This window comes from Drosophila suzukii, chromosome 3 (genome assembly GCF_043229965.1).
Source record: "Drosophila suzukii chromosome 3, CBGP_Dsuzu_IsoJpt1.0, whole genome shotgun sequence".
Taxonomy (NCBI): domain Eukaryota; kingdom Metazoa; phylum Arthropoda; class Insecta; order Diptera; family Drosophilidae; genus Drosophila; species Drosophila suzukii.
The window spans coordinates 2063885-2081471 of NC_092082.1; the positions used below are offsets into that span (position 1 = coordinate 2063885).

The 17587-nt window shown below is 46.5% G+C and overlaps 5 protein-coding genes and 1 long non-coding RNA gene across 9 annotated transcripts; 4 read left to right on the plus strand and 2 right to left on the minus strand.

Annotated features, from left to right (window-relative positions):
- Positions 1–433: 433 nt before the first annotated feature.
- Cdc37 (cell division cycle protein 37) lies at positions 434–2338 on the plus strand. Its single transcript, XM_017077740.4, has 4 exons — positions 434–592; positions 665–868; positions 1184–1843; positions 1906–2338. Exons 1-4 carry the CDS (start codon positions 560–562, stop codon positions 2182–2184), a joined length of 1176 nt encoding a protein of 391 aa, XP_016933229.2. The 5' UTR covers positions 434–559; the 3' UTR covers positions 2185–2338.
- Positions 2339–2383: 45 nt separating this feature from the next.
- LOC108012385 (dnaJ homolog subfamily B member 13) lies at positions 2384–3635 on the plus strand. Its single transcript, XM_017077741.3, has 2 exons — positions 2384–3375; positions 3434–3635. Exons 1-2 carry the CDS (start codon positions 2391–2393, stop codon positions 3547–3549), a joined length of 1101 nt encoding a protein of 366 aa, XP_016933230.2. The 5' UTR covers positions 2384–2390; the 3' UTR covers positions 3550–3635.
- Positions 3636–4118: 483 nt separating this feature from the next.
- Patj (patj crumbs cell polarity complex component) lies at positions 4119–7542 on the plus strand. Its single transcript, XM_017079123.4, has 2 exons — positions 4119–6022; positions 6084–7542. The coding sequence occupies exons 1-2, from the start codon at positions 4472–4474 to the stop codon at positions 7146–7148; spliced, it is 2616 nt and encodes an 871-aa protein (XP_016934612.1). The 5' UTR covers positions 4119–4471; the 3' UTR covers positions 7149–7542.
- Positions 7470–8287, minus strand: JTBR (jumping translocation breakpoint protein JTBR). 2 transcript variants are annotated; one of them, XM_017079124.4, is made up of 2 exons: positions 8158–8287; positions 7470–8100 (listed from the first exon to the last, which is right to left on the minus strand). In XM_017079124.4, exon 2 carries the CDS (start codon positions 8048–8050, stop codon positions 7592–7594), a length of 459 nt encoding a protein of 152 aa, XP_016934613.1. In that variant the 5' UTR covers positions 8051–8100; positions 8158–8287; the 3' UTR covers positions 7470–7591. The 2 variants fall into 2 exon arrangements, with proteins under 2 accessions (XP_016934613.1, XP_016934614.1); XM_017079125.4 differs by having other exon boundaries at positions 8190–8241.
- A 580-nt stretch (positions 8288–8867) lies between these two features.
- LOC108013543 (uncharacterized) lies at positions 8868–14364 on the plus strand. Of its 2 annotated transcripts, XM_017079446.4 has the most exons (5): positions 8869–9111; positions 9220–9354; positions 10811–11250; positions 11436–11628; positions 13746–14364. In XM_017079446.4, the coding sequence occupies exons 1-5, from the start codon at positions 8994–8996 to the stop codon at positions 14147–14149; spliced, it is 1290 nt and encodes a 429-aa protein (XP_016934935.2). In that variant the 5' UTR covers positions 8869–8993; the 3' UTR covers positions 14150–14364. The 2 variants fall into 2 exon arrangements, with proteins under 2 accessions (XP_016934936.1, XP_016934935.2); XM_017079447.4 differs by lacking the exons at positions 10811–11250; positions 11436–11628; positions 13746–14364 and adding exons at positions 9568–10155; positions 10215–10715 and having other exon boundaries at positions 8868–9111.
- LOC118877174 (uncharacterized) lies at positions 11766–13223 on the minus strand. 2 transcript variants are annotated; one of them, XR_011604440.1, is made up of 3 exons: positions 12904–13223; positions 12123–12198; positions 11993–12046 (listed from the first exon to the last, which is right to left on the minus strand). It is a non-coding gene; the product is annotated as an uncharacterized lncRNA (long non-coding RNA). The 2 variants fall into 2 exon arrangements; XR_011604439.1 differs by lacking the exon at positions 12123–12198 and having other exon boundaries at positions 11766–12046.
- Positions 14365–17587: the final 3223 nt, after the last annotated feature.

Here is a 17587-nt window from a genome sequence, read left to right on the forward strand (position 1 = left end):
CATGAAAGCATCAACCCTACCGTAAAATGTATAAAACCGAATAATTGAGAGTTTTAAGATGTCGATGCTTTCATTCAAAGTAGCACTACTATTCATAAGTTCCGTGTTGCCACGGAAGAATTTTACTTGCATTTTTCCAAAGCCATTTAAGCTGTAGTTTTATTTTCATTTTAAATAGACAAAGTGAAAACCAAATGATTAATACAAATTAAATCGAAATTAACTTATCAAAATGTTTTCAGTTTGAATAATAAAAGGCAATAAATAATTAGTTTGCTTGATTTGCAAATTAAGTGCATATTTAATTAAGTTATTATTAATTATATTTAAAATGTGTTAATTAAATTGTAATTTGTCGTTATATTTAGTATGTTTTTATCCGAAAGATATCGCGAACATTTTTTTGCACTGCTTTGCAGATATCGATCTATCGATACTATCTAGAGTGGTTGGCCCATCACTTATTTCCAGAGCAATCCAAAAAAAAGGAAGCAGCGGAAAAAGAAAGAAACCTGCAGCATTTACTTTTAAAGGAAGTCCAAAGCGAACAAACAGCAAAATGGTGGACTACAGCAAGTGGAAGAACATCGAGGTGAGTGCCCGGGCGGAGGTGATGCCATTCACCCCACTAAACGCGAATCCGCATCCGCACATTCCTTTTCAGATTTCGGACGACGAGGACGACACCCACCCCAACATCGACACGCCTTCCCTCTTCCGCTGGCGACACCAGGCGCGCGTGGAGCGCATGGCGGAGATGGACCAGGAGAAGGACGAGCTCAAGAAGAAGCGTCAGAGCTTCCAGGCGCGCCTCATGGACGTCAAAGAGCGGATGTCCAAGAAGGACGGCGACGAGGCGGCTCTAAAGGTGGGTCATCGCACTGCTCACTTGTTGCTGGGAGTTACCGATTCTTGGGAGGATCAGAGATATAATAGTAGTACTTTTATTTTTCTCATTACTCCCTTGACAATGCACAGTCCATTTTTTTCCCCGAAATGAGTCATTAAGCCGGCTCTTTTGTCTCTGTAGTTTAGTTAAATAACTACTGTCAAGGGAATTCTTAACTTTATTTTTTATAAATACCTTATTATTACTCACGTAATGAAATTACATAGTAAATTGTAAAGCAATCATTTAATCAATAGACTTGCTATATACAATAATTTAATTCCTATTCCACAGAAAGAGCTCGAGAAGATCGAGGCCGAGGGCAAGGAGCTGGACCGCATCGAAAGCGAAATGCTTAAGAAGGAGAAGAAGACCCCCTGGAACGTGGATACCATCAGCAAGCCCGGCTTCGAGAAGACCGTGATCAACAAGAAGGCCGGCCGCAAGGCGGACGAGAATCTGTCCGAGGAGGAGCGCGAGCAACGCATGAAGCAATTCGTCAAGGAGAACGAGAAGCTCTGCAAGCAGTACGGCATGTTGCGCAAGTACGACGACTCCAAGCGCTTCCTGCAGGATCACCTTCAGCTGGTGGGCGAGGAGACGGCCAACTACCTGGTGATCTGGTCCATCAATCTGGAGATGGAGGAGAAGCATGAGCTGATGGCCCACGTGGCGCATCAGTGCATATGCATGCAGTACATCCTGGAGCTGGCCAAGCAGCTGGACGTGGATCCGCGCGCCTGCGTCAACTCGTTCTTCTCAAAGATCCAGCACTGTCAGCCCGAGTACCGGGCGCAGTTCGAGAGCGAAATTGAAGGTTTCAAGGGGCGCATCCAGAAGCGGGCCCAGGAAAAGATCCAGGAGGCGATAGCCCAGGCCGAAGAGGAGGAGCGAAAGGAGCGCCTGGGTCCCGGTGGCCTGGACCCAGCCGATGTCTTTGAATCCCTGCCCGATGTAAGTTCGAGGGGAAAGTTTCTTGAGGAGAATACCCGGCTAACATGTCTTCTTTTATGCAGGAACTGAAGGCCTGTTTCGAATCACGCGATGTGGAGTTGCTGCAGAAGACCATCGCCGCCATGCCCGTGGACGTGGCCAAGCTGCACATGAAGCGCTGCGTGGACTCTGGCCTCTGGGTGCCCAATGCCGCCGACTTGGAAGGCGCGAAGAAGGACGACGACGAATCAGACTCAGATGACGCCGCCGGTGGCGAGGAGAAGACCGACGATGCCAAGTCGGAGAGCGCGGCCAAGGAGGAGCCCATCTACACAGGCGTCAGCACCGAGGACGTTGACTGATCGCCGCCACGTTTCCATCTACATCATAGCTCTAATCTTAATGTACTGTCCACATGCATCCACTACTTCATCTTTAACCAGAGCCCCGCTTCAGTTGAGTTTTTGTATATAATTTGAATAAAGTCAGCTAAATTCTCAGTAATACGTCAAATAATTTGTGAGTATTCAGTATTGCCAGTTGTTTACATCGTTTATAAGCAGAAACAATGAACCGACCGGAATTGGACTACTACGCGGTGCTGGACCAGCCCAGGGGAGCCACCAAGGAGCAGCTAACCCTGGCCTACCGCCGACTGGCCATTCGCCTGTGTCCGCATCGCGACAAGAAGGACGAACAGGACTTTGTGCCGCTGGCCCAGGAGGGTCGTCTCACGCATCTCTCACCCATGGGCGAGCCCAGGCAGTGGGCCTACATCAACATGGCCTTCGATGTGCTGGGCAACGATCTCTACCGCGCCATCTACGATCGGTATGGCGAGGCGGGTCTGTTCGAGGGAGTCATGCTGCCCAACGGCTACTTTCCGCCGTACCAATACGATGGCGACCACATGAAGGTCTACGAGCGGGTCTTCGGCAGCTACTCACCCTATGCAAATGTGATAGATGCCATCGCCAATCCGCCCAGCTTATATGCCACCCGGCAGCATGGCATTGGGGTGCGCTCCAAGGATGCCAGCACGGAGCGGATCATCGAGCTGTCGCTGGAGGAGGTGCGCACCGGCTGCGTCAAGCTGATGAACGTGTGGCGCCAGGAGATCGTGGACGCCAAGGAGTCGCGGCTGGAGAAGCGAAAGCACACTCTGAAGCTGAACATCGCCCCGGGAACCACGGCCGGCACTCGCTTCTGCTTCAAGGAGGAGGGCGATCGCTATCCGGCCACCATTCCGGGTGACATAATCTTCATTGCCGCCGACAAGCCGCACCCGGACTTCGAGCGGAGGAACCACCACGACCTGGTCTACAGGCAGTGCATTGATCTGTGCCAGGCCTTCACCGGCATCACGTTCTTCATTTCCACGCTGGACAAGCGCCAGTTGAAGGTGGTCATCACGGACGTAGTGCAGCCGGGCTATACGAAGGTGATTCCCCTCGAGGGACTGCCCAAGTGCCGCAACTTGGACGCAGTGACGGCTATTAAAGAGGCCAACAAAAAGGTGGAGCAGTTCGGGGACCTCATCATTGAATTTAATTGTGGGTTGACTGTTTTGGGATGGTTCTTATACTGATAGTTTTCCTGCTCCCTCTGTAGATATTTTCCCCAAGTATTTGACGCCACATATGAAGCAAATGACTCGCGAATTTTTCCGCGAGTTCCGCAAGCTGGAAATTGAGTTGCAGGAGGAGGAGGAGCGCAACATGGGTTAATAGGAGTCTCTTTATTGTTATTCTGTATTTGGAACACTTGAAATTGTGGGTACAGTTAAATAAATTCAAATTTTTCGTTTGGAAAAGATAGGGATTTGGGAAAGCTACACAATTTTTCTTAGTCCTAAATGGATTTACTCACCATTTTTAAGATTATACGAATTTTGTTTTTTAACAAATGTTAATTCGTTTATTGGTCGAATCCATATTGTACTCGGATCAATAATTTCAAATATCTTTAACGTCTTAATTTAAACTGATGCTTGACAAGGTGGCACCCTTGTCCGAAGTATCGATTACCTGTCGGTGTAGGGCAGCCCTATCCATCGGCTGTTCGAAAAACTTACCAACACTGAAAGCGAAAAACAAAGGTGGCAGCACCGGTTGCTGTACGCGCTGTGGTGCCTGCACTCGCTAAGCAAATGGCTGTCGACTTAGATTTCCGATACTTCTTCAGTTCTCCATTATCTATCTATCTCTTTCACTGACACTTACGCTGAGGCTATCTCCCTTTTTCACTGACACACTGACACTTACGGTGGCTTACGTTTTGCCGACCTTACGTTGTTACGTTGTTTGTAAATTTGTAAACTAATCGAACACCCACCATTTGTTTTTAGAGGTGAAAATCGCTGAACAGTTATTGATTAGCAATTACAGCAAGTGGCCACCGAAAAGACTGTTCACGAACGAGGGCAACACCTCGCGGCATCCACAGGGCGCAGTAGCTGATCCGGAGCTGCTCCAGTTCGAGTGCAAATCCGATTACCCAGTTCGAGACAAAGTGTGCCAACGCACACCACAACGCCCCCGCCCAGAAGTGCATAGAAACGCCAGCGGAAGTGGCATAGGGATCACGCTCCACTGGCCACTGCCACTTGCCACACACTCAGCACCCGCTGGCCACGCCCACTGCCACAAGATGCACCTCAGCGCGGACATTTCCAGCGCCCTGCAGCAGATCGAGGCTGTGAAGAAGAGCATCGATGAGTCCGACGACCCCAAGCTGCAGATGCAGACGGCCGAGAGCCTGAACACCATTCTTGGCATCCTGCAGGACCCCGTCTTCCGCACCATCGTCCACGTGCAGGACTCGCTCTCCGAGCTCAATGCCCAGCTCGGCCAGCACCCGTCCATGCTGCCCAACGACTTCGACATCGATGTGGCCGGCAACCTTGTGCTCAGCCTGAATGGCGGCGAGGTGATGTACGACTTCGACGAGCAGCGCTCCTCCTCCCACTCCCATTCGGCGCCGGGAAGCCCGGATAAGTCTGGCGGCGTCGGCGAGGAGCCTCGCCCACAAAGCCAAAACTCCAAGGGAACAGGAGCGGCGGACCTGTACGCCACGGACTACGCCCAGATTCAGGCCATTGAGTTGGTCAACGACGGCACGGGTCTGGGATTCGGCATCATTGGCGCCCGTAACTCGGGAGTGATTGTCAAGACTATCCTTCCGGGTGGAGTGGCCGACAGGGATGGACGCCTGCGCTCTGGGGACCACATCCTGCAGATTGGAGACGTTAATCTGCACGAAATGGTCTCCGAACAGGTGGCCGCCGTGCTGCGTCAGTCTGGAACCCATGTCCGCCTGGTTGTCGCCCGTCCCGTCGAGCAGAACTTGCCCACACCGCAGTACGCCCTGGAACCGGGCACTGCTGTGGTGCCAACGCGCGTGCTCGTCGATCCCGCCGAGCTGGAGCGGTACCTCATCTCCACCGGCTATCCGGAGATCTTTGGCGAGAGCTCCACGGCCTCCACCCCGCAGACCACCACAGAAGATGATCGGTTTGTGTATCGCGGGGAGACCTCCATGCTTATTGACCCCAACATCGACCTGGAGGAGCTGCTGGCCCTTCCTGAGACGGAGAAGCTGCAGGTGGAGCTGAAGAAGGATGCCAACGGCCTGGGCATCACCATTGCCGGCTATGTTTGTGAGAAGGAGGAGCTGTCTGGCATATTTGTGAAGAGCGTCTCGCCGGGATCGGCGGCTGACCTGAGTGGACGCATCCGGGTCAATGATCGCATCATCGAAGTGGACGGCCAGTCGCTGCAGGGCTACTCGAATCACCAGGCTGTCGAGTTGCTGAAGAAGTCTGGTCAGGTGGTAAATCTCCGCTTGGAACGCTACCTACGTGGTCCCAAGTTCGAGCAACTGCAGCAGGCAATCGCTGCTAATGACAAGCTTCCATCCAGTGCTCCTGGAACGCCTTCGAGGGCCCCCTTGCCCACGCCCGTGGCCACCACGTCCTCGGCCACAACTACGCCTTCGCGCAGTATCACCAGGGAGCTGGAAGAGGAAGCTTTGCCGGCGCCAGAAGCATTCATGACCACTCCGCCGTCGGTAACCACAATGACCACCACCACTCTGAGCTCCTTTGGAGCGGGAAAACAACTGGTAGCAGTAAGGGATTCTCTGGATGGCTCCACGAAGATCATACCCACAGAGGTAGTACCCTTGGCGGATAAAACAGAGGTTAGTAGTCGCCTATCAGTAGTTTAAAAGCCAATCTTATCAAGGAATTTCGATTTCGTAGGCCAAGAACAGCGGTGTGATCACCCGTCACAAGTACTACACCGATCCGGAGCTCTCTGACGACGCGGAAACCGAGATCATTCGCAAGTGGCAGAAGATTGTGGGCTCCGATGTGGAGGTGATTGTGGCCCAGATCAAAAAGTTCGCCGTTGGCGGCTTGGGAATCTCGTTGGAGGGAACCGTGGACGTCGAAGGAGGACGCGAGGTACGACCCCACCACTATATCCGCTCGATCTTGCCCGATGGACCCGTAGGCGTTAATGGAGTTCTCCGTTCTGGCGATGAACTGCTAGAGGTAAACGGCGAGCGGTTGCTGGGCATGAACCACCTGGAGGTGGTGGCTATACTCAAGGAACTGCCGCTGGACGTGCGCATGGTGTGCGGTCGCAACAGGAACACCTCTCTGCTTCCCTTCTCCGATGACACCCTGAAAAAGCTGAGTAACAACTTTGAGAACCTGTTGCCCGCCACGGATCGCCTGGTGAAGGCCAAGTCGGATGGAAGTCTGGCCACCGCTGGCTCCGTGGCCGATGGCGATTCAGTGGCTGCCGCCGCCGCTTCGTTCAGCAAGCTTAAGTCACGATCCCTGGAGCCACTGACCGGATTGGCCATGTGGTCATCCCAACCGCAAATCATCGAGCTGGTCAAAGGCGATCGTGGCCTGGGCTTCTCCATTCTCGACTACCAGGATCCGCTGGATCCCAACGACACACTGATTGTAATCCGTTCATTGGTGCCCGGAGGAGTGGCTCAATTGGACGGACGCCTTATTCCCGGAGACCGATTGTTGTTTGTGAACTCCATTAACCTGGAGAACGCCTCACTGGATCAGGCCGTGCAGGCTTTGAAGGGGGCCTCGAAGGGAGTGGTGCGCATTGGCGTGGCCAAACCGCTGCCCATGACGGACAACTCGCTGAAGGCCTGCAGCAATGCGAGCACCACAAGCGAAGAGACCTTGGACGCGCAGCCATCGCCTCCAGCCCTGCCCACAGCTGCTCCGCCCGCTATGCCGCCCACTGCCTCCCTGGGAGCGGAACCGGATCTGATTCCCGACTGGCGGAATTAGGCAGTTACGAGGAAGGAAAGGAAACATTCCAGGCAGCTGAATCTTTAAATCTGTTCCTGCATCCAATGAAATTAGGTGGCATCGGAATTTTATATGCCTTGGCAGACGAAACTCTTAAACCGAAAGAGTATATTTTAAAAATTTGAAGGGATACAAATAATTCCGATCCCTGAAAATTTGATAGGATGCAGAGATACAGGAACCATTGTTATTACCGAATCAAAATGTTATGCATATTATTAGCACCGAATTGTGTTTGTCACTCGAAAACGAGCATTTCAAAAGCATGCAATATCTAAAACCCTAGTATTAGCAAATGAATTTTAACATGGTATTTCCAGAGTGTATATGTATGTACTTAAACTAAATTAAATTAAATAATGTACCTTCCGTACGGTCAATGAGTATCACTTGGGGAAGGGAATGGATGGCTTGGGAAGGGGCTATTGCACCCGGTTGAGCTGCCGCTCGATTCTCATGTAGTTGCGCCTAGAGAGGATTCGATCCCGAGCGTAGCTAACCAGGTAACTCAGTAGTCCAACTACAAGGCACAAGACCTCAAACTTCAGGAAGTTCATCTGCTCGATGAGCGCCACCCGGTCGCAGCTCCTGGTCACTATCTCACCGCTCTGGCAGCGCAGCACCTCCTTGTAGTGCGTGTGGATACAGACGCCCAGGCTCCGGCTGACTATGTCGAACTCGGAGCACGGATGACACTCCTGCACCATCGTGTACTTCTCGTTTCGCCAGCACGTCGAGTTGTCCTCTATGACGAACTGCGGCTCCCGGCGACGGGGTCCTTCTGCCGCGTATCTGGATTCCACAAAAAGGACGAGGATGGTGACCATCGTGAGGGCTCCCAGTCCGAGGAGCATATGATGTCGCTGGCAGTTTTCAAGCATTGTGGAGGCGGGAAGGTAGCTCTCTTATTTGATTCAGATTGGGGAATAACCTGGAAGAACGGGTGGTTAATAGGTAGACTAATTTGTGGACATCTGGACGGGATTACTCTGATTTCTCTTGTTTTGGTTTATACTTTACCCAGCTTCGAAGTGTGACCGCACACGAAGTATTAAAATAAACTGGATCATTTCCCAAAGCCATCTTTGGAACTAGTTTGCGCCCTAATGAGCCCTTTATGTGATTCATATACTAGCACCTATTTTTAGGTAAGCTCTTCTATTGAAACGCACTTTTTATATGTTCTATTTATTCATTCAGATTGCATTATTTGTTTTTAATAACCGTAAAATGGTTTAACAAATTTAAAAAATATATTCAGCAGGCTATTGAAACTCAATTAAAGATTTCCCAACAATTTTAATTAAAATAAATTTTTCATGTATAATTTTGGCTTGCTTGCTACGTATTTTTCTTAAGTTTTCGAAAAGTGGAAAGAGTACTTAGCAATAAAATTTTTGGTTTTCAATTTATTATTATGGAGAAAATGTCTACACGAATTGATAGGGCACAAGCCCTATTAAAGATTTCTCAAAAACGGATTGTGGTTCTATTCTTTATTAATATGAGTTAAAATGTAAATGATTGATTTTTGAGCCAGAGACATAGAATGAGTATAAGAATAAGAACTATTTTTAATTGTTTACGCAACAATAAAAAAGGTCACATAAAGGTTACTACTCTTTCGCAGTTACAAAGGTAACTAGTTCCGCTCCGGTTCGCAAGACTTTAAAAGTGTGACCGCAGGGCGGATGGGACAGAACTAGTTCGCTGTTTACGAACGGGAATGGACGGAGACCAAAACAATTACGGACGATAGGCACAAAGCGGACGTCGGAAATCTGTGAAAATTTTTTATAAATCGCGTGTGTGGGCGCTTTAAAAATGGTGCTGCGATCGGGGATTATAATTCCGTTTCAGTTTCGCGACACGAAAAAGCTGCTGATGATCGGGGTGCCCGAGGAGAACCGCAACCTGAACATATGGGACCTGAAGAACGTGGGTAAGCATGGAGGTGGAGTGGATGGGGGTCGCCATAAAAACATGGAGAACCCTAAAAACGATTGGGTCGAAAAACCAGAAACAAACCTAACTAATCCCGCCTCCACAGTGCGCGCCGCCTTCGGGATCTACAATTTCGAGTTCCGCAACAAGAAGATCGGCTTCAATATCCCGGACGAGCTGCTCCTGCACTACCTGGCCCAGCGTCACGACCTCACCAACTTCGTTATAGAGATCAGTCAAGGTAAATAGCCTCTAAGTTACGGTTCGGCTAAGTCGCGTTTCAATTAGCGTTTAAGCGTTTAACCCGGAGTCGCCGAGAGTTCCGAGTTCCGGATCCCGGTCTTATTTGTAGATCTGTTGTGTTTATGTAGACGCGGCGTGTGCGTTTCGCTTGTAAGTCTCTGCGATTGCCATCTGTAATAAAACCCAAATTGTAAAATGCTTCCTCTTGCAGCCCTGGACGATGGCCACGCCAAGGAGCTGCTCTCCTACGAGCCCTCCTGCTCGATGGCGGCCCTGAAGCAGCAGCAGCAGCAGCACCTCCAGGCCCACCACCCCCAACCGCACCAGCACCACGTGCCACTGCCGCAGCGATCCAACGAGAGCACCTCGCACCACGCCCACGAATATGTGCCCGACTCTCAGCCCACCTCCCCGGCCCTGGGGATGAGCAGCGAAGCCGTGGACTCGCCTCTGGAGCACCAGGGCAACAACTCGGGATCCGAGCCTACGGATAATAGCCACAAACTGCGCTTGGGACAGGCCTACTCGGACCGGACGCCGGAATCGCTGACCCAGTCCATCGATCCCATGGACATCATACCTAAGGCGGAGTCCGAGTCGGAAGTGGAGCGCCTGCAGCGGGCCTCCAGATTCCTGGCGCGCCAGGAGCAACACCAAGCCCAGCAACAACAACACCAGCAGCAGTTACTTCCGGGTCAGCAGATCTTCCCCAGCTACTCGCACCCTTTGCCACCGATGAATGCACCGAATCCCTCCCAACAATCGCCGTATACGCCGGGTCTGATGAGTCGCTTCAGAAGTGAGAAGCCCATTTCCCAATCCAAAAACTTTACTAAATCCTTTGAAATTCTCTTTAAGAACGCGGCGAGCGAATGTCCAAGGACCAAAAGGAACTGTACGTCAAGTTTTTCGAGGACAATCCGTGCATGCTGTCGAACCACCGCCGGCACGATGGCCTCACCGAACCCCTGTGGGCCAAACTGGCCCACATGCTAAACAGTGTGCCCCAAGGAGCCGTGAAGAATGTGGAGGACTGGAAACAGACCTTCGACGCCTGGCGCTATCGCATCTTCATGTACACACGCTACAATTCCAAGCTGAGCATGTCGGAGACAAGCGATCCGAAGAACTTTAAGCCCCTGACAGCTACCGACCAGAAGGCGTACGCCATGTGGACCAGCCACAAGCACATAGCGCCGCAGGACTACGAGAAAATGGACATGTTCGTGCCGCTGGACGAGGCCACCACGGCAACGAACAGCTACGACTACTAAATCTGGATAAAAGTGCAAAGGATTAAACTGTTAATGTGTACTTTAACTAATGCTAAGAAATACAATAACTTTTAAGACAAACAAACTGTTTTTTTTACTGTTGTATGAGAATAGTGTTAAGGCATATTGATGAGAATGAATTGTCCGACTAACTAAATTATACCTATTTATTTATTCTAGTGTACGATGTTGCCCTGGACAACTATGTATTGAATCGCCAGTGCCGCTGCGCGGACCAAAAAATGCTCAACGACTCGCCGACGCCCGAGGAGCCAACCAATTTGTGCCAGCCCAGCAATGTCATGGAGGCCGCGCCCACTCCGATCATGACAATGCCGCCCTGTGAGGAGGAGGATCACGATCATGAACACGAGCACGAGGAGAGCATGAAGTACCGGATCGACAAGGCCAGCAGTGGAGCTGCCTCGGCTGAGCTGGGCATGCCCGCCTACGAGGCCTGCTCGCCCAAGATGGACTACGACACGCAGGACGAGCTGCCGGATTCCCCGCACTCGCAGCCGCTTCCTCCACCGCCTTTGCCTCTGCCCGCGGCCTTGCCGCTTCCACCGCCACCCACCTCTCATCACCAACATCTGCAACAGCAACAGCAGCAACATGAGGTAAGTCGGGATGTAGGGATCTGTGGGTAACATAGAAAAAATAAAAGAGTTTGAATTTGCCAGGTCAAATGTTAAAAAAAGGTTTATATATATCTTGGCTTTATGTTTACTTTCTTAAATTTCTTAAAATCATTTTTATACAAATCTATCGCATTACAGTTTGTTGACCGATATTTATATTTCAGGAGGAACAGCAACATATTTTACAGGAGCGCATCATCCAACAAGAGTACATTATCCAACAGCAACAGCAACATCAACACCTACAACAACAACACCATTTAGCTCTCCTACAGCAACAGCAGGAGCAACAACAACAACAAATTCAACAAACAACAAATATCGCCATGGGCACGACTACAACAAACAACATTCGACGTAAGTAATCGTACCTATCCAATGTCAGCCTAAAGGGTACTTGAATCGCTAATACCAGTTGGGAATTAGAAGTACAAATATCGGGGAAAAAAGAAAACAATCCCATTTTTAATACTTAATATAAAACAAAAAAAATGTAATAACATTTAATATTTATTTATGTACTTTGCCATAACTAGTACAATCCGAAAAACACGTTTAAACGTTTATTGCTGAAAATGTTTAATTCCTTTTGGATGCCAAAATGATCGAATGTTATATATTTGGGTCAGCCTGGATCCACCCACGTCACTCACTTTTGCAAGGAGTGCAATACAAAGATATAAATCCAGATGAAAACGGGGAGTTTTGACCATTAGCTATCCCCAGCGTTCACGATCATAGCGGCAAAGTTGTCTGATAGCCATACAGTGGATATCTAATGCATGAACGGAAAGGAAAAGTAGTTTAACTTATACTTTTTTGCTTACTCCATGTATAAAAGAGGGTCTTACATGCAAATATGGGAACATTTAAAAATGGGAAAAAATAACTGAGGATTTTGCCTGCCTTAAACATCGATCTCTTATCCTTTGGAAAAAAAGGCAATCAAAAATTGTTGATTTTAATATAAATGATTTTGTATTACCAATTTTATACCAAAAAACATCAATATTCCAGCGACAAAATAAAATACGCTGAATATGGCATTGCCAATACAAAGAATTTGAATCCTTTGAACATAGATATCCACCCCTTTACCAATTTGTGCCCGAGTAGAGAAATATGTACCAATCCATAAGGGAATACTTAGCACACCAACAACGATACAAAATATTGGATAGAACTTGGCACAGCACTCGGGAGTGCGATGGCACATTGTGTAATCGAATTTTGAAAAATATAACTATTTAGCTATACTGTCTTTGACTGGATTTTATTTATTATTCCCTGAAGGGTTTCTTCCTGTGAACTAGGTTTAAAAAAACAAGAAGCATTTGACTGAGACGTTTTATTGCGCAAATATTGCGTTAACCCGAGAAGAAAGTATTAATATTGCGATTTAGAGCTTTTGGTTATTTAAAAATCCTTTAAACTGGAGTTTTACTTTTAAATAAAATAAGAATACATTTTTAGGTATTCCACCTCCTTTTATGTTATTTTAACAAGAAACATTCTAATGATCTTTATTTGTAAGGACTGTGACTTGGTAAAATATAAGGATGTTAAAGGGTCTTTAAAGCACCCTCTTGTATACTTTAAAAATATATCAATAAAATATTGTTTTTAACTTACCAATTACCCATAAAGGAACAATATCCCATCGAGATTATAAGATATTTTATGAAGTATGCGAACATTTTACATTGTAAAATTCAGCAGTGACTCTCACCATCTGAACATCATATATAACATCGCAGCAATTTCCGGAAGAGCAAGTAAACCAATAAGTACATACCACCACCAATTTTTAGGGCAAGAACAGCCGTCCTTACAGCGTTGGCACATTGTGAAATTAAATTCTCAAAAAATAAAAGCTCCCTGCGTACTGACTTTTAGATGCTAGAATGTATTTTGTGCTTACTGATCTGTTTCTTCCCGTGAACTTGGTTTGAATTTTTAGGAATTCAATTAAAAATTGGTTATGGTTTTATAATTTCAGTAGTTTCAGCATCTTTCTTCATTGTGTTGAAATGAAGGGGGTAAAAAAAGTTAGTACAACTTGTACTAATATTTTTTTTGCCCACTGTATACATTCTTTGCCAGCCATTACTTCGCCTCTTTCATTACAGTTTGCAAGCTATCGAATTTAAACTTTCATATTTGTTTTAAAATATGTCAAATTTTATTCCAATCATTATCACCATATAAATATATTTTATAAAAAATATATTTTTGAATGTAATAATTACGATATTCCATTAAGGCACAATGTATTCAAAACGCGAAATCCATAAATAAACGCAGTGTGTAAATTCGGTTTCACGGACACCATTTGAGCGCATTCCAATTTTATCAGATGTATAATATTAGCATTAATTTAAGCATACACTTGAATAACCTTATTTAAATATTTTTAATGATTGGATTGCTGAACAATGTTGTTAATTAGTGCCCAACCGATTTTTCGCCCACAGAACGCAAGGAGCGCATGTCCAAGCGGCAGAAGGAGCTGTATGTGCACTTCCTGCAGCAGCACCAGTTCATCAACGACCATCGTCGCAACGATCCGGTGCTAGATCCCTACTGGCTGAAACTGGCCAATCTGCTGAATGCCGTTCCCCAGGGCGCCGTGAAGCACGTGACCGAGTGGAAGCAGACCTTTGACAACTGGCGATACCGCATCTTCCTCTACGCGCGCTACAACTCCAAGCTGCAGGACGAGGAGGCCCAGAATCCTCGCAACTTCAAGCCCCTGACGCGTACCGACAAGCAGGCCTATATCATGTGGATCCGGAATCCGGACACGGCGCCACCCGATCTGGACAAGATGCGCAACGTCTTCTGCAATCTGGAGGAGACGGCGGTGCAGCAGGAGTAGGATTTGGATGCGGATACGAATCCGGATCCGGGGATTGCCATTGTCGTATTTGTAAAACTTCAAATCTTTCTTTGTCCTCTTTATAATGGTTTCTATCGTGTTAGCCGTGTGCATATGTGTGTCGCTGTCTTTCCTGTTTTGGAAATGCATTTTCCTTTTAGTTTTTGTCATTGTTATGCTTATATGAATATTAAACATGTGTTTTTTTGAATGAAGCGCTAATTTTAGTCGGAAATATGCACGGGATTATATTTAGACGCTGGCCAAGCAGGTCGTTGGCCCCAGCTGGTGTTTTGCATATGGTGTATAGCCACAATGAACTTAATGCTGAACAGGTTATGGAATTAATAAAAATATTAAGTGCGTGCATTTGCTGAGCCCGCAGTTCTGGCAAGGATATCGAATTCGACAACCAAGCTTTTGGCCTTGATGGATGTAGATAGAGCTGTTTTGAGTGGCTCGGTCTATGACAAACTCCTTTCAGAACCAGCTCCATTCGTATTTCTACGTATCTCCATCTTGACACCCACACACCCGTTTCGTCTACCGATGCTGATTAATTTGCTGCCCGCGGCGGTACAGCATCCACATCCATCCAGTGTGGCTTGTACTTGTCGCTAATCCCCGGCCATTAATTATTCGTTCAATCATATCCGATACGCCCGATGCCGCCACACAATCGACACTTGACAGCCCTCGTGGGGATTATTTTTATTGGCAAATCCCGATAATAATTCCTTCTTTCGCCGATCTGCAAATTAGTTCCAGTGTTTCTTGAACCTGAACCTGAAATCGAAACTGAAGCTGAAACTGATACTGAAAAAGGGAGCCCCATCGATTAGCATATTGTTAATTAAAAAAGAAATTGCTTGGGTTCGGCCTGACATTGGCTTATATACATTTTATTCTTCTGATTAAATGGCAATTTATCATAAATTATTGCACTTAATTGTGTGCAAATGCAAAGTGGTGCGGGGCCATTTAGAAATCTTGTTTTATGGGCAACAGAAATGTGTTACATAAACAGTTAGTTGTTAATGAGCGTATCACCTCGGGAGATATTACAAATGACTCGTAGTCGCGGGGGGCTTCCCTCCCAGAGACCCTCCATTGCCTTTTGTCTGTTATCTGCAGCGTTGCCAATTGCCATTCCTAATAAAGATAAATGAACCGCACTCATTCCAACCGATTCACTCCGATCAGCTCCGTTCCGAAGGCATTGAGTTGGGTTATTGGCTGTGACTTTTTGCGGCCGATTGCCCCCGGATCGGAGCTGGGTTCTGGCACATGGGTACATGCGAAAAAATAAGCTCATTTTTGGAGTGGCACATGCAGGGACTTCATTAATGCTAAGATGCGTAACGTCCATAAAACGAAGTGCCACGCGACTTTGATTTTTTTCTTCGGAACGTGATCTCTAATGGTTTATGTTCATTCCCAAATTTAAACAAAGTAAACTTATGGGTAATATTTCTTATTATATTAAAATATAATTAAAATATTTATAAATTCCTATATACTTTGATATTTCTTAAATATATTCTCCCAGTGCACTTTATATCTGCTGCGTCAGTCAGGCGTTCAATATCAATTTTTCAGCATTCAGCATTCAGCATTTGCATATGAGAATTCGTAGGCCGATGTCTAGGTGGCATTCGTTAGATGTCCCCGTGTATGAATTATGACAGGTGAGGGAAAACAATGCGAAACTTGGTGGCTGCCCCGCGGTTAGGATCGGATTGGATCGAATCGGATCGGAACGGCTCATGTTTAATTCATCTGTAACTGCATATGGGGCACAGGGTAACCGGGTAGCTGTCCTCAGATCGGCCGTCGATAGCCGTTGACAGATTAATTCGAAGTTGCGAGCCCAGAAACCAGAAATATGAGCCGTGTCTTTAGAACTGGGTGGAGTTGGGCTGGGCCCCCGATAACGGTGCGGTTCCTAACCCAGTTTCCGCCGACAAATCCACTCCAATCCCGCACTGGTTTAAAAAAGAATTACCATATATTAACCGCTCACTTTCAATAGTAATTTATCAAAATTAAAATTATCACATCAGATTAGTGCGCCTAGCAAAATTCTCCCACACTCTCACCAAAAAAACCAAAATCGGTAAAAGACCAGCAGCAGTTTAGTCCCGAAAAAACGGCGAACAAAAACTAAAAACTTCATCAGATCAATCATAAAGACATAAAAAATGCTGTAAAAACGATAAAAACACCATAAAAGCGATAATAATCTTTTGAAAGACCTGTTTTGCCCAGCAATGATCAGAGCAGACCAAAGACAGTTCCACAGCCCAACCACCATCACCGCCCCACTGCACCACACACTTTACTGAACCACGACGTGCAGAGAGGGAAATGGGGATAGACATAAGAAATGTATTCACTTTATAAGTCTAATTTCAATATTATACATTACAGGTAGTTATGATATCAAATCAAATATAAGCTGATATTAAAATTTTCACAACTTATGGTACCTAAAATACTTTCCCTTTAGATGGTTAACCTTAAGTGCATCTTATTTCTTCCAGTGTAACTTACCATATCATACCAAAGGCAACTTGTCAGACCAAAGTGATCTTAACAGACATTTCTGTTGATTTACTATTCGAACTTAAACACACAGACACACAAATAATTGGAAAAACTTGTGTATGCTAATCGATAGGAAAACTGATTGATATGGCTTTTTAATTGCATTTACAATTTAATTGACCTGAACTATCTGGCCGCAAAAGGCCGCGCCGAAATCGCCCAGAATCACTTAGCATAATTTTATGTCTTAATGAGGAAACAGATCTTCCATTAAGCGACACATTGTGAAACCATAAAATAAAATAAAATTAAATGTTTTGAATACAGAAACAGCAGTATTTTGCATTGACATAAGGCGAACGATAATTATAACGAGTGTTGTCTGGGCCTCATTAAGTTAGGAGCCAATAAAATCAAACTCGGTTGACATCCAATCAAATTGATGGGGACAACCACTTCGCTGTGGGGGCTATTGAAGTGTTTAATGAAAGAAATTAAAATACGTCAGCCTTCAGCTCATGCGTAAAGAGCTCAGAGCCGCCTCAGACTATATCACACTATATCCGATTTCAATGTCGCTCACGTAATCGCTCTCCGTAATGCCACGTTCAATTGTGGTTCAGTGTGGCTCGGCGAACAGATGTGTGTGTTATCACCGAGTGACTTGTTGAAAGAGGTCAGGGATGACCCACCTCCACGTAGGCCTACTAGCAAAAGCCGGTTCCGAACGACATCGAAAGGAAAATCATGGAGAATTAAGTTACCAATCTCTCAGATTTAAATATTTTGATCAAAACCTCTAATGCTTTCAAATAACTCATAAAGGCCTGTGAGATTAATGCTAATTACCGTTTATAAAAGTAATTATTTTCCCAGCACTTACAAAAAATC